The 14082-nt window shown below is 35.3% G+C and overlaps 1 protein-coding gene across 2 annotated transcripts in view; it reads right to left on the bottom strand.

Annotated features, from left to right (window-relative positions):
- The window catches only part of CNTN1 (contactin 1), a 340636-nt gene that overhangs the window by 55121 nt on the left and 271433 nt on the right, over window positions 1-14082 (bottom strand). For both annotated transcript variants that reach the window (XM_007531154.3, XM_060191552.1), the window contains 2 exons: window positions 3011-3081; window positions 863-1097 (listed from right to left, as the gene is read on the bottom strand). In XM_007531154.3, coding sequence (XP_007531216.2) covers window positions 863-1097; window positions 3011-3081 — 306 coding nt within the window. The remainder of the gene's footprint in view (window positions 1-862; window positions 1098-3010; window positions 3082-14082) is intronic.

Here is a 14082-nt window from a genome sequence, read left to right as displayed (position 1 = left end):
AATAAAAAGTATAGTAACTTAAGTTAAAAAAATCAGTGCAATTGTGCTCACTATAAAATGCATGTTATCTATCACAAACATGTAAATGGCTCTATGAGTATGTTCCATTCAATTAATGTTTCTAGAAAACAACAGAAAATTAGTATCTATGTACTTCCCTTCCTCCCCACTGCTGTTTTCCCTCCATTATTGTGTCCTCTACAAGACACTCCTGCGACCTGTTATTTTTCATCATTATGCCACAGATCCCAGCACCTCTCTACTCCAACACATCTGCTCTTTCCCCAGAACCGTTTGCTTTACCTTTCCAACAACAACAAATATTTAATTCATGTTTCTAATTTTTTTTTTAATGCGTGATTGTGCTTAGGTCCCTTCAAATGAAATTCCATCACTCCATTGCAAGGAAATATAAAGCTACCTGAGTGCTGCAATGACACACATTTTTGCTTTTCAAGAGGAACTTTACAACAAACAGTATGTGTGCTTTATAGATGATTTTTATGAATATGCCCTTAGTACTGAGATTTCAAACTAAGATGAAGAATTTCTGGCTGCAAAATTATAATCATGAGGCCCAGAGTAGAGGGTGGGCAACTAAGCCAAGTATTTTATTGGTAATTTTTTAACTACCATGATATGACCAAAGGGTTAAAAAAAAAAAAAAAGGACAATGTTCTCATTTAGGGGGAGACACTGACATTTTTACTCAGCTCAAAATAATAGTCATTTGATAAATGCATATTATTACCATTAAAATAACTTAATAAGTAATATCCAAGAGACATCAAACAAAAGGCCTGCAGAGTATTAGGTGTTACCTGTTGTCTCATCAGTTTAGTAAGGTCTTTCTTTTACCCACCATCTTGTGCTGAGTTGATGACTGCCGTGAGACTGTAAGGTCCATCTCCTTTATTGTTGAAGGCCTTCACTTTAACTTGAAATGCAGTAGATGGGCGCATGTTCTCATCCTTATGGACATATCGGCCAGTATCTGGATTCGTCACTGTGACTTTTTTCCATTCTTCCCCATCAAATGGTTTAAATGCCACAATGTAACCAAAATTGTTGCCATAATGGTATTCTCGTGACAAAGGCTAAATAGAAATCAAAATATTAAATACAATAAATGGGAGGAAGAATTTCTATGCAAATGATGATTGATGCAGATTATACCCTGAATAAAATACATATTTAGTTCACAATTTACATTACCTTAATATTCCAGGGCAAAACCATGTGGTACTTCATTACTAAGTTTGCTGTTCTAGCCACACCCTAAGGTGGGCCCCAGGGTGAGCTCCCATTCTGTTTCTCCTAGTTGGGATACTCTTCCATATGTGATAAGATCCACTTCCTCAATTTCTTGAGATAAAAATCACTTGTTTGATGTTTTCAATAGCTGTATAACAATTCTTCCCATAGAAGTCCCTATTCTATTACCTTGTCTTTTTTTTTTTTTAATTATCATGATGTAACTCTGTGCAATACTTTCATTGAAGTACTTTATCATCTTAACGACTACACTATAGGTTTTGAGAGGCCAGAGTGTTTATCAGTTTTATTGATCTTATCCTGTGGACCTAGAAGAAGGTTTCAGGTAATATTTATGCAATAAGCAAGTATATGGGTTTCTTTAGAGTTTAAAAACAATAATAAAAGAACTATATAAGACTAAAATATCTATATTATATTGAAACAATGGGGGATAACAGTGTACTAATCTGTGGGAAACTAGTTTGAGAACACTTTCTGACTTCAGGACTGAGGCATATCATCTGTTTTAAAGTCCCCTCAGAGATTATTATTATTACATATATGACCTGTCAAAGAAGTATGCTTCTTTCATAACAATATGATATTTATAAATACAAAATTAAAGTTAGTTATAGTATTAATAGTAATAATAGTAAATATAATAATAATAGTAAATACTATTTAGTATTTTTAGTTACTAAAATAATGCAAAATGCATTTCTTTTTCTTTAGAAAGTCAAAATCAGGTTATTTAAAAAAGCTCTTAGTAGCAAGTGCATGTGTCCTGAGAGGTGACTCAGTAGAGTGAGGACATGCTTTGCAAGCCCAAGGTTGCAGGCTACATTGCAGGAACCTCTAAGGAATAACTAAGAAATCAGTATTGGAAAAATAAGAGCAGGATCTGACACAAAGTACTTTTTTTTTATTAAATTATTAGTGTTTTGAATATCCAGGCCCAATTTAAATTATACAGTTATTTTTTTATTTTATAATTACAACTGTAATAACAGGCCACAGTGAATTCAAGATACCTGATTACAGAGAAAGCTGCAGCTTGGATGGCTGTTTTATCTTTAAGGCCCAAAGTTTCCTTAGCAAGCATTTGGGATCTCATTTGCATAGGATCTGCATGCTAAGTCATAGTGAGTGAGATACAATGTACAGATGCACAGTCAAGAAAATACAACAGGGAGTCGGGTGGTAGCACAGTGGGTTAAGGGCACGTGGCGCAAAGCACAAGGACCTGCGTAAGGATCCTGGTTTGAGCCCCCTGGTTACCTACCTGCAGGGAGTCGCTTCACAATGGGTGTCTCTCTTTCTCTCCCCCCTCTGTCTTCCTCTCCCCTCTCCATTTCTCTCTGTCCTAGCCAACTACAACGACATCAATAACAATAATAACTACAACAATAAAACAACAAGGGCAACAAAAGGGAAGATAAATATTAAACATTTTTTTAAAAGTTTAAAAAAAAGAAAATACAATAGTGGGGAAGATGGGAGTACATAACTTTGGTGGTGGGAGTGGTGTGGGACTATACCCCCATTACTTTATAATCTTGTAAATCACTAATATAAATAAATTTTTAAAAATAAACATTACTAATATATTCTTGCATGTAATCTGAAGATTGTCTTTATTTCAGGAAACAAAGTGGGTGTGTGATCAAGCCCAGTTAAAGCAAACTGTATATATGTGTGCGTGCATATAGAGATTTTGTTAATTTATTCATAAGTACAGTTTAGTAATACTTACAGCCCATGTTATAGTCAGCTCTCTGTTGCTTCCACCCCCACCTCCGACATCTGAAGGAGCCACATTAGGTGCTGAAACAAACAAAACAGCAAACATTAAGACTAAGTTCTGTTTTCTGACACCAGAGTCCTTATTTACCGCAGACACCATGCATTTTTTATTTCATTTGGAAAAGCAAATTACATACATGATCCACTCAATTATATAACAATGTCTTGGAGTGGCTATAATAATCTTTCACTGCCAGGAAAATTGATTCAATGCCAGTTAAATGTGCTGATTGCTAAAACAAAGAATATTGAAGCAAATTCAATATCCCCCCTTTTTTTTTCCTCTTCTGTGTCTTTTCATTTTGCCGTCAAATATGAAAGAGCAGATATATTTTGTTGGGGAAACATTTTGCAGATCTTACCTTTGAACCATATGGCCCACTAACAACTTACTGTTGTGTTATTTTATGCTTCAATCTGTGTTACAAAATGGTGCTGTGTACCTTAACATAGGATAATGACTTCCCTCTGCATACCTGAAAATATTATCAATAGGATATTGTTCCTTGTGCTCTCATTTCCATTTCCTAAACATTTTCAGAAATCTTTTTTTTTAAATTTTTTTATTTATAAAAAGGAAACATTGACTAAACCATAGGATAAGAGGGGTACAACGCGACACAATTCCCACCACCAGAACTCTGTATCCCATCCCCTCCCCTGATACCTTTCCTATTCTTTAACCATCTGGAACTATGGACGCAAGGTCATTGTGGGATGCAGAACGATGAAGATCTGGATTCTGTAATTGCTTCTCTGCTGAACATGGGCGTTGACAGATCAATCCATATTTACAGCCTTTCTCTTTCCCTAGTGGGGAAGGACTCTGGGGGAGCAGAGCTACAGGACACATTGGTGGGTTTGTCTGTTCAGAGAAGTCTGTTTGACATCATGCTAGCATCTGGAACCTGAGTAATGAGGGTGAAAGGTTGACATTCCATGCCTGATGTCTTTGGGTACAGTCTGAATTGAAGCATGCTGAGGTGGTACTCCTTGCATTGATTAGGTTGGGGTAGGCAAATGCAATGTCATTTAGTATGAACTGAGAAAAGCATTCAGGTAAGAGAGCCCCACCCTAGAGGTTCCAGGACTGGGGGAAATACAGGCTCTAAAGAGGAAGTAGGAGGTTCCTGCTATCTTAGGTTTAAGAAGACAATAGTTATTACTATAATCACATTATTCGGTAATTGGACTAACTTTGAAATATCACTTTGTTAGTATTTGCTGTATCATACACAACATCACCATAATTTATGTCCTTTGACATTATTTGGGTATAGCTATTCCACTGGTTGCTTCTGTTCTCCCTGGTCTAAGCTTTTAAGGGAGTCAAAATATCAAAGACTCAGCCTATGTATTAAAAAAAAAAAAACCTCAGTCTGTGATTTAAAAAGTTTGAGACATTCAATCAATTTCCCCCTCTTATATTAATTAAATAGTGATTCATATGACTATAAGTCAACTACAAATGGATCAAGGATCCGGATGTTAGACCAGAAACTATCAAATACTTAGAGGAAAACATTGGTGGAATACTTTCCCACCTAAACCTCAAGGACTTCTTTGGTGAAACAATCCCAATTGCAAGGAAGACTAAATCAGAAACAAACCAATGAGACTACATCAAATTGAAAAACTTCTGCACAGCCAAAGAAACCATCACACAAACAAAGAGACCCCTCACAGAATGGGAGAAGATCTTCACATGCAATATATCAGACAAAAGACTAATCACCAAAATATACAAAGAGCTCAGCAAACATAGCAACAAAAAAGCAAATGACCCCATCCAAAAATATGCAGAGGATATGAACAGAACATTCACTACAGAGGAGATCCAAAAGGCTAAAAAAAACACATGAAAAATTGCTCCAGGTCACTGATTTTCAGAAAAATTCAAATATAGACAACATTGAGATACCACCTCACTCCTGTAAGAATGACATACATCAAAAGAAAAGCAGCAACAAATGCTGGAGAGGCTGTGGGGACAGAGGAACCCTTTTGCATTGCTGGTGGGAATGTAAATTGGTCCAGCCTCTGTGGAGAGAAGCCTTGAGAACTCTCACAAGGCTATACATAGACCTTCCATATGACCCAGTAATTCCTCTCCTAGGGATATACCCTAAGGACAACATAATAGCCAACCAAAAAGAAATGTGTACACCTGGAAGACAGAGTCAAGATGACAACTTGGAGGCAACTGCTGGTGTGAGCTCCAACAAAGGCGGCAGAATAGGGTAAGATACTGTGCCATCAGCAGGACGGTGAATAGGGAAGGGGTCCTAAGTGTGACACTAAGGAGGGGTCCTGTGCCTCAATCTTGGGCTAGAAAGTGGAGGAAAAGGAAAGGAAAACTTCTGATTATTTCTGAAGCGCACCCCTCCCCCACCCCATAACCAGACCCCAGGGGCTGGAGAGCTGCTCCTAGCAGGCTCCCAGCTGAATTTTTTTCTTTACCAAGATTCCTGGCCCACCAGGGGTGTCATTCCAATCCTTTTCCTATTTGGTTTCCTTCTCTCTCTCTTTTTTTTCTAAGTGGCTGGAGCTCTATTTGAGTGAAAAAATATCTGACTAATCAGAGTATCAGCCCTGCCTGGGAAAGACTACTTGGAGGTTATTATTATTATTGTTACAATTGGTTGTCTGTGTTCAGGCTGCCTGAGCTAATTCTGAGCCGGTCAAGCTGCAGACTGACTATTAGGGTTTTTTACTCTATTCTATTTTATTATTACTAATATATATATGTCACTTTCCCCCACCTCCTTCTTCAGGTTGACCAAAATTAACTGTTATTGTTTTTTCCATTGCTAGGTGACTGGGTGTCCTATCCATTTTGAGAGGAACTTGTTGCACTCTACCGCTTCCATCCACTCTCCCCTTTTTCCCTCCTCCTAGCTAATCAAAAAAAAAATTCTTTCCTTTCACTGCTCTTTTTTTTTCTTCTTGTTCTTGTCTTCTGTTCTTCCTTCCTCCTTCTTCTGCTTTCTGAATTCACTGATACTCATCTGTGAATTATTTTGGGGAAGAAATCTGACTCAGAGTGTTCTCTCTCTGTGTGTCCCTCTTTTCTACTTCCATTTATCCTCTTGCTATCCCTATATTCTACAGTGGACAGAAGACTTGCATAATTGTCTATTCTTGCTTTCACTTTTTTCCTTTTTCTTTCTCTTTCATTTGGATTTGGTTACTATTGTTTGGCTAACTGGTATTGGTTAAACTGCATCAATCCTTGCTTCAATTACTATTATTGTAATTTCTGAGGTTGGTGACTGCATTTGTCATAGAGGTATTTAGTATAGCGTGGCTTGTACTCAAAACACAACAGCTGAAGAATGACAGAACAGAAAAATAAAAAACACATCAATAAAAAAATGGTTAAATCAAGAGCAAATAAAACTGCAACCACAATGAATCATGCCAGGAGCCCAGAAGAAACTCCAAATCAGTCAGAAGTAATCATAGATAAGAAAAGTATGCAAGCAATAGTAAACCTAATAATCACAGACATGAATATAACTATGGAGGAAAGGGCATTCAGAATTAGGGAAACAATAGACGAAACTCTCAAGGAAATTACTAGCTACCTCAAGATAATTAGAGAACTGAAAGCTGAAATAGCTGAACTAAAAGGTCTATTAGCAGAACAAGCTAATACTATAACTGAACTGAAGAAAGAAGATGAGGGAAGGAAAAGTAGGCTAACAGAAGCAGAAAATAGAATTAGGCAGAGGATGAGCTAGAGAAAACAAAGAAAGAGGCAAAAGAGCTCAAAAAGAGATTGAGAGACACTGAAAACAACAACAGAGACATATGGGATGATCTCAAAAGAATTACTTGACCTGCCAGAGGAAGAAAGAGAGGAAGGGGAAGAAAACATTTTAGAGGAAATTATAGAATAAAACTTCCCAGACCTAAACAACAGAAAGGACACTAAGATTCAAGAGGCCCATAGAGTCCCAAACAGAATCAACCCAGACCTGAAGACATCAAGACACATCATAGTTATAATGAAAAGAAGTAAGGATAAAGAAAGGATCCTAAAGGCTGAAAGAGAAAAGCAAAAAGTCACATACAGGGGAAAACCCATAAGATAACAGCAGACTTCTCCAGTCAAACTCTAAAAGCCAGAAGAGAATGGCAAGATATCTACTGAGCCCTGAATGAAAAAGGGTTTCAACTAAGGATAAAAAATGTGTACTCCTATGTTCATAGCAACACAATTCGCAATAGCTAAAACCTGGACGCAATCCAGTTGCCCAACAACAGATGAGTGGCTGAGAAAGTTGTGGTATATATACACAATGGAATACTACACAGCTATTAAGAAAAATGAACCCACCTTCTCTGACCCATCTTGGATGGATCTAGAAGGAATTATGTTAAGTGAGCTAAGTCATAAACATAACAATAAGTATGGGATGATCCAACTCATAAAAGTTGAGAAAGAATAACAGAAATGGAAACTCAGAGCAGGATTTGACTGAATGTAGTAGGGCACCAAAGTAAAAACCCTGGGTTGAGGGTAAGGGTGGATGTTCAGCTTCATGGGGTAGGGTTTCAGGGAGGGGTATGGGATGAGACACAGCCTTTTGGTGATAGGAATGGCAGTCTTTTGGTGGTGGGAATGGTGTTTATGTACACTACTATCAATTTGTAGTCATATAAATCAGACATCTTTTCTTAATCAGCTCTTCCTCTATCTCTTATCTTATCATTCAGTATTCAAGCTCTCTACTGAAAAGATTCCATATTGCAGACTCTCCATTCTTAAAAATCATTCTGTAATATTGCTTCCTTGTTTTAAAAAATTACTTATTCCCTTTTGTTGCCCTTGTTTCATTGTTGTAGTTATTATTGTTGTCGTCGTCATTGTTGGATAGGACAGAGAGAAATGGAGAGAGGAGGGGAAGACAGAGAGCAGGGAGAGAAAGAAAGACACCTGCAGACCTGCTTCACCACCTGTGGTGGGGAGTCAGGGCCTTGAACTGGGATCCTTAAGCAGGTCCTTGGGCTTTGCACCACATGCGCTTAACCCGCTGCACTACCGCCTGACTCCCTATAATTTTGCTTTCTTTTATTTAAAAAAAATTGAGACATAGATATAGAGAGATCAGAACACTGCTTTGTCATTTTTAATGCAATGATGGGATTTGAATCCAGCACCATATGAGTAACAAACCTATATGTTCTACTGAAAAGCCATATTCCCAGCTCCCAACTGCTTCTTAATCTCCAAGTCCTTATACCCTTCCAGTCACATGACAATTTTTTAAAAAATATTTTACAATCACTTAAATTTTATTTGTTTATTTTCAATAAGAGAAGATAGAAGAAGAGAGATACCAGAGAACTGCTCAGCTCTGGTTTATAGTATCACTGGGAATTAAACCTAGAATCTCAGAGCCTCAGGCATGAAAGTCTTTTGCATAGCTATTCTAGCTCCACAACTCCACACTCACCTTTTAATAAATGCTAATCTATATTCTACTTAACTTACTGAACTCACTCTCAAAAGCCATAAAACTGCTCTGTGAAGTCTAAGGGTATATTGTTTTTCTCCAAGTTTCTCCCTTGGAAAGAACTTCAGGGCAGTCTGAGTTTTACTGAATTTGTATACTGTATATAATCGTACACTGTATCTAACTGTACACTGTATCTTATTGTATACTACATCTTTTTTGGTTTTAACCTAAGTGGCCTACAGAAAATAAGGTGTACTTTGTACATGTACTAGAGACACTTCAAAACTAGCTACCTAGGTACTTGGAGAAGTGGTACTTTTACAAGAATTTGTTTCAACACTAATGCCATGGCTCAATATGAATTTGTTATCATTTAAAGAAAAGACTGAATGCCAGTTTTTTCTTAAGTCGTTAAATCCTATGCCAAATGAATATAACCACACCTTCCACACTGAAAATGAGACACCCATTTGCTGAGTTGTAGATTCATAAACAGTTGATTCAACGGTAGATAATTCAACATTTCTCCTAATGTATCCATACAAAATATTTGATGATATATGTACATTAATTGCATAGAAATAAGCAAAATTAATTCTTTTACACATCTAAATCTATAAAGTGATGATATTGCTGAAGTTAGTAGGATTTTTGAGAGATGTTACTTTATTGTTCAGCTGTGAAAATATGAATGTTAAAAGTGAAATTGAGTACAAAGGATTTTAAAAGATAATTCACTTACACCACTTTAGATAAAATCATACTGATGACTGAAATATTAAAATAACTCCTGAAAATATTTTAAACCACATAACTCATATTCTAAAGTTAAAATGTGACATGCTATAAAGAAAAAAAATCATGCTGTTCAAAATAAATGAATAAATCAATTTTTGTCAGGTTAGCTCTAAGTATAAGGATACTGGCCACAGGCAAATAATTCCAAAAATAACTCTAGGATAATCTACTATGGTGCAATTTGTTGAGTAAAATATTGCCTTCATCAAGATAAGTGCTAATTGTCAAAGCATTCCACATCATGTCTTTATAACTATTAAACATTTTGTTTAGAACAGGGCTAAAAATGGAGTATGTTTATGTTTGACTGTTTCCATTTCATAATATTTATGTTTATTCTGAAAACAGACTTAAAAGAAGCAAATGAAGGACAATATGTTCTTCCCTTGAACCTACGGTCTTGAAAAGAAGGCAACGAAAGCATAGAAATACAAGTAATTGCATCTCCGTATGGAGTGTTTTTATATCCTAGGTCACTTGTTGATTTAATTTTCTGGAGTTAGCTTTCAATGTTCAGTTGTTACCTTAGTATCTAAGGAATATTTTCCCCCTTAGGTGGAACTGACACTACTCTACATATCTGACAGGAATCTGAGAAGAGAGTGGCTAGATGCTCTATATTTACATGGAGTCCTGCTGGAAGGAACAGTAGCACTTAGCTGCTAATAGTGATTCCTTTCAGGGAAGCAAATCACCCTAAAAACAAGAAGAAGGCTATCAGGGGAGGGGATGGGATATGGAGATCAGATTATGGGAATTGTGCGGAATTGTACCCCTCTTATTCTATGGTTTTGTTAATGTCTCCTTTCTTAAATAAAAAAATTAATAAATTAAAACAAACAAACAAAAAACCAAAAAAGCGTATTTAACTTTAGGCTCCAGGGTATTTAACAGAGAACAAACTAGACTTTATTTTAATGAGAAATTACTTGACATAATTTAAGGAGATATTCAGGAAAATACTGAGAGATTGAATTAAATAAGAATAAACAATAATTGTTTACTGTGAAAGGTTAAAAACAGTAAGATTTTTCTAACTTGTCTTCTTTCTTTTATTTATTGCCTTTTGTTGCCCTTGTTGTTTTATTGTTGTAATTATTATTGTTGTTGTTATTGATGTCGTCATTGATGGATAGGACAGAGAGAAATGGAAAGAGGAGGGAAGACAGAGAGGGGGAGAGAAAGATAGAAACCTGCAGATCTGCTTCACTGCCTTTGAAGCTACTCCCCTGCAGGTGGGGAGCCAGGGCTCCAACCAGAATCCTTATGCTGGTCCTTGAGCTTTAGCACCACGTGCTCTTAACCCACTGAGATGCCGCCCGACTCCCCTTCTTTTTTTTAAAAAAAAATTTATTTATTCCCTTTTGTTGTCCTTATTGTTTTATTGTTGTAGTTATTGTTGTCGTTGTTGGACTAACTTGTCTTCTTTTGTCATGGGTTCTAATAGTGATTCTTCAATCATGTCTGTAAGAGCGCTAATGTGTTTTAGCATTTCATAGACCTGAGAAATAGTAAAAATTGAAATTAAGCCAATGTCATTATATTTTTCTCCTATATAAAGAAACTAGTGCTGTCATATTTTTCATTTAGATTTGAATGCTTAAATAATTTGTACAGAAGTACTTCTTTGGGCTTTTAGCTAAAAGTATATAATGTGTTGTGATAAATCCCATATTATGAAAATCATGGAGTACATGAAAATAGAACCATTATATTTATAATATGTTGAGTACTTTTTGTTAATGAATGCTTCAACCTATAGAGTCAATTTTACAGATGTAAAGATATCATGAATATAACATTTCACATTACTTTGCATCAACATTTCACTGTAATTTAAAATAAGTTTATTAGAGATTCCAGTGGTCATATAAATAATGCTCTGGAGTCTAATGAACCAAAAAAGACTGAAATATTACATCTGATTTTATTATCTTTAAGTATGTATTCTTACTGAAGAGCTATCTGTAAAAATCAAGTAAATTGTACATCATTTGGATATTCAAATAAAGTAGCTCTTTATAACAGTTGTCTATATTAACAGCAAGTAACTTTAACACAAACCTTTACTAGATAGAAAATATAGAAATCTCTATATAACATGAAAAGTATTCATTCTTGTGTTACAGGTATTTTTCGTCTTTTTTTTTTTCTTAGACTGACTTGATTTGGCAAACAAATGTTAAAGCTGTCAAAACAAACCTGAAAGGACTACTACAGGATAATCAACTCAACCACAGCACCATCAGAGCAACAAGCTAATGGGAAATGTCTTACAATGACACATGGCTTTGAAAGATTTTTTTTGTTGTCTTTTCCTTACAGTTAAAATTAAATGGACAATAATGAATTACAAACACATATCCTAATTCTTCACTTGGGGCAATCCATTTAATAGTGCATTTGTCTGAATCCAAAGAATATACCTAACTGTGCACTGAGATCTAAACCTTCAGTAACTGGGCAGATAAGGGCATGTGCTAATTTAGTAATGTTGTGCCTTTCAGTAAGCATAATGAGGCATAGCGGCAGCCTTTCAATCAAGTGGGACCCAAACTTTATCCCACATAACATATGCTGGCGTCTCTTATTTGTCATAATGATACATGAAAAGTCAAACATGCTCCCATTTTTGCAAGTGTGATTTTTATAAGTATGTAAAATACCAAATTATATGCATATTAGTTTTTAAAATTAGAATAAATGGAAAACAAAACTTAAAGATAAACTTAAATTTTACTATAAGAAATACAAAAATATTTAAAATAACTTGTAATAATATGACTTTTTACTGTATTCATAAAAATAAAAATTTATTGCTAATTCAAATGTTACTGAGTGCATAAGCTTTTCTAATAAGTTTAAAATGATCCATTATAATACAGTAAATATATTTATCCATCAAATATATGCACTGAGCAGTACTAACTGCTTATGTTAAAAGCTGAAGTAATCATAACAATTTATAAGATAATAATTTTTGTTTGGCTTTATATGTTAACTCTCTTTTCAGTCACCAGGTTCCAGATGCTAGTAGGATGCCAACCAGACGTCCCTGGACAGACAACACCACCAATGTGTCCTGGAGCTCAGATTCCCCAGAACTCCACCCCACTAGGGAAAGAGAAAGGCAGGCTGGGAGTATGGATCGACTTGTCAACAACCATGTTTAGCAGGGAAGCAATTACAGAAGCCAGACCTTCCACCTTCTGCATCCCACAATGACCTTGGGTCCATACTTCCAGGGGGATAAAGAACAGGAAAGCTATCAAGGGAGGGGATGGGATACAGAGTTCTGGTGGTGGGAATTGTGTGAAGTTGTACCCTTCTTATCCTATGGTTTTGTCAGTGTTTCCTTTTTATAAATTAAAAAAAAAAAAGATAAAAAGGTACTAATGTTAAATTAGAGAGGCTAAAACTGAAGCTCACAGAAATTAAATTATGTGTCCTTAGTCTTAGAAGTTTTAAATGAAGGTACCAAGATGCTATTGAAAGATGAATGTCTTGGGAATTCAGTACTGAACATTATCCTTGCAGAGAGTTGTATGAGAGCACATTTTTAGAATGTGAAAGTTAGACCCCTGACAGTATTATAAAACCTATATCACTTTACTTTTAAGAAAATTACAGGGGCCTGATGGTGGCACACCCAGTAGTGCAGCATGTTAGCTACATGTAGCGTAACATGTAGCAGCATGTTACAGTGTACAAGATCCCAGGCTCAAGCCATTGGACATCACTTACAATGGAAGAACTTACAAGCTTTGAAGCAGTGCTGTTGGTATCTCTCTCTCTTCCTAATTCCCTTTTCCCTTTCAATTTCTCTTTTCAATTTCTATTCAAGAATAAAGAAATATACAAAAATATATAAAAAAGAAAATTATACCGCCTGGATTTGACACTCAGCTGTTTCATACTATCTGTGAGTAATCCAAACTTTTTTTGTCTGTAAAATTAGGAATATTTATAAACTACATGAATCTCTTTAAGTTACTGTTGGAATTAAGTAGAGCAAACAAGTAGACTTCTATTTGAAAATTTATACCAAAATATGTAGTGATATAAGCCATAAAATTTGACCAAAAAATGATCTTGTTTCCTAATGAAAAATTTAAAAATGTCATCAAAGTTATGGATTTAATTTTTCACAATTGAGAAAAATAATTTTTACATTTATACAACTATAGGGCCGTAGAGTGCATTATGAATAAGATTATCAGTTCATTAGTTTGTTGTATTATAAAGGGATTTACAGAGAGTTATTTTTGAGTACACCAGAAAGGAAAACAAGTCATTAACAAAACACCATTTGAGCAAATATATCATATGAAATGATGTTAAAAATATTTATGCCAAAATGTGTTTTTTAAAAGGTAATAAACTTGACATAATTTTAAGTTTGCTATTAACCTGAGACAAGTTTCTCATTACTTTTAAGGGTAAGAGAATATTGAAGTTAAAAAGTTTTCAGTTATGAGCTACTGGTATCAAGTATCCCTATCTTCTAAATACAGTCTTAAATGTGAATGATAACTGTGGAACGAAACTATACAGAGTCTGCTTGAATCCCATTTTCTTGAGCTAGTTTTTGTTATTGTCCTTTAAAATATATTTAAGTTAACTAACTTTATGTTGGGATTAGAAAACTAAAATCTCATAAAAATTATCTCATATAATCATTTTCTATGCACATATTCAATCATTTTCTGAGGTAAGGGAAGAGAAAGGCCTAAAAATTTCATAAATGCCAAAGGCTATA

Source organism: Erinaceus europaeus, chromosome 5 (genome assembly GCF_950295315.1).
Source record: "Erinaceus europaeus chromosome 5, mEriEur2.1, whole genome shotgun sequence".
Taxonomy (NCBI): Eukaryota; Metazoa; Chordata; class Mammalia; order Eulipotyphla; family Erinaceidae; genus Erinaceus; species Erinaceus europaeus.
The sequence above is the reverse complement of the archived record's forward strand: the minus strand, read 5'-3'. Positions and strand labels throughout refer to the sequence as shown.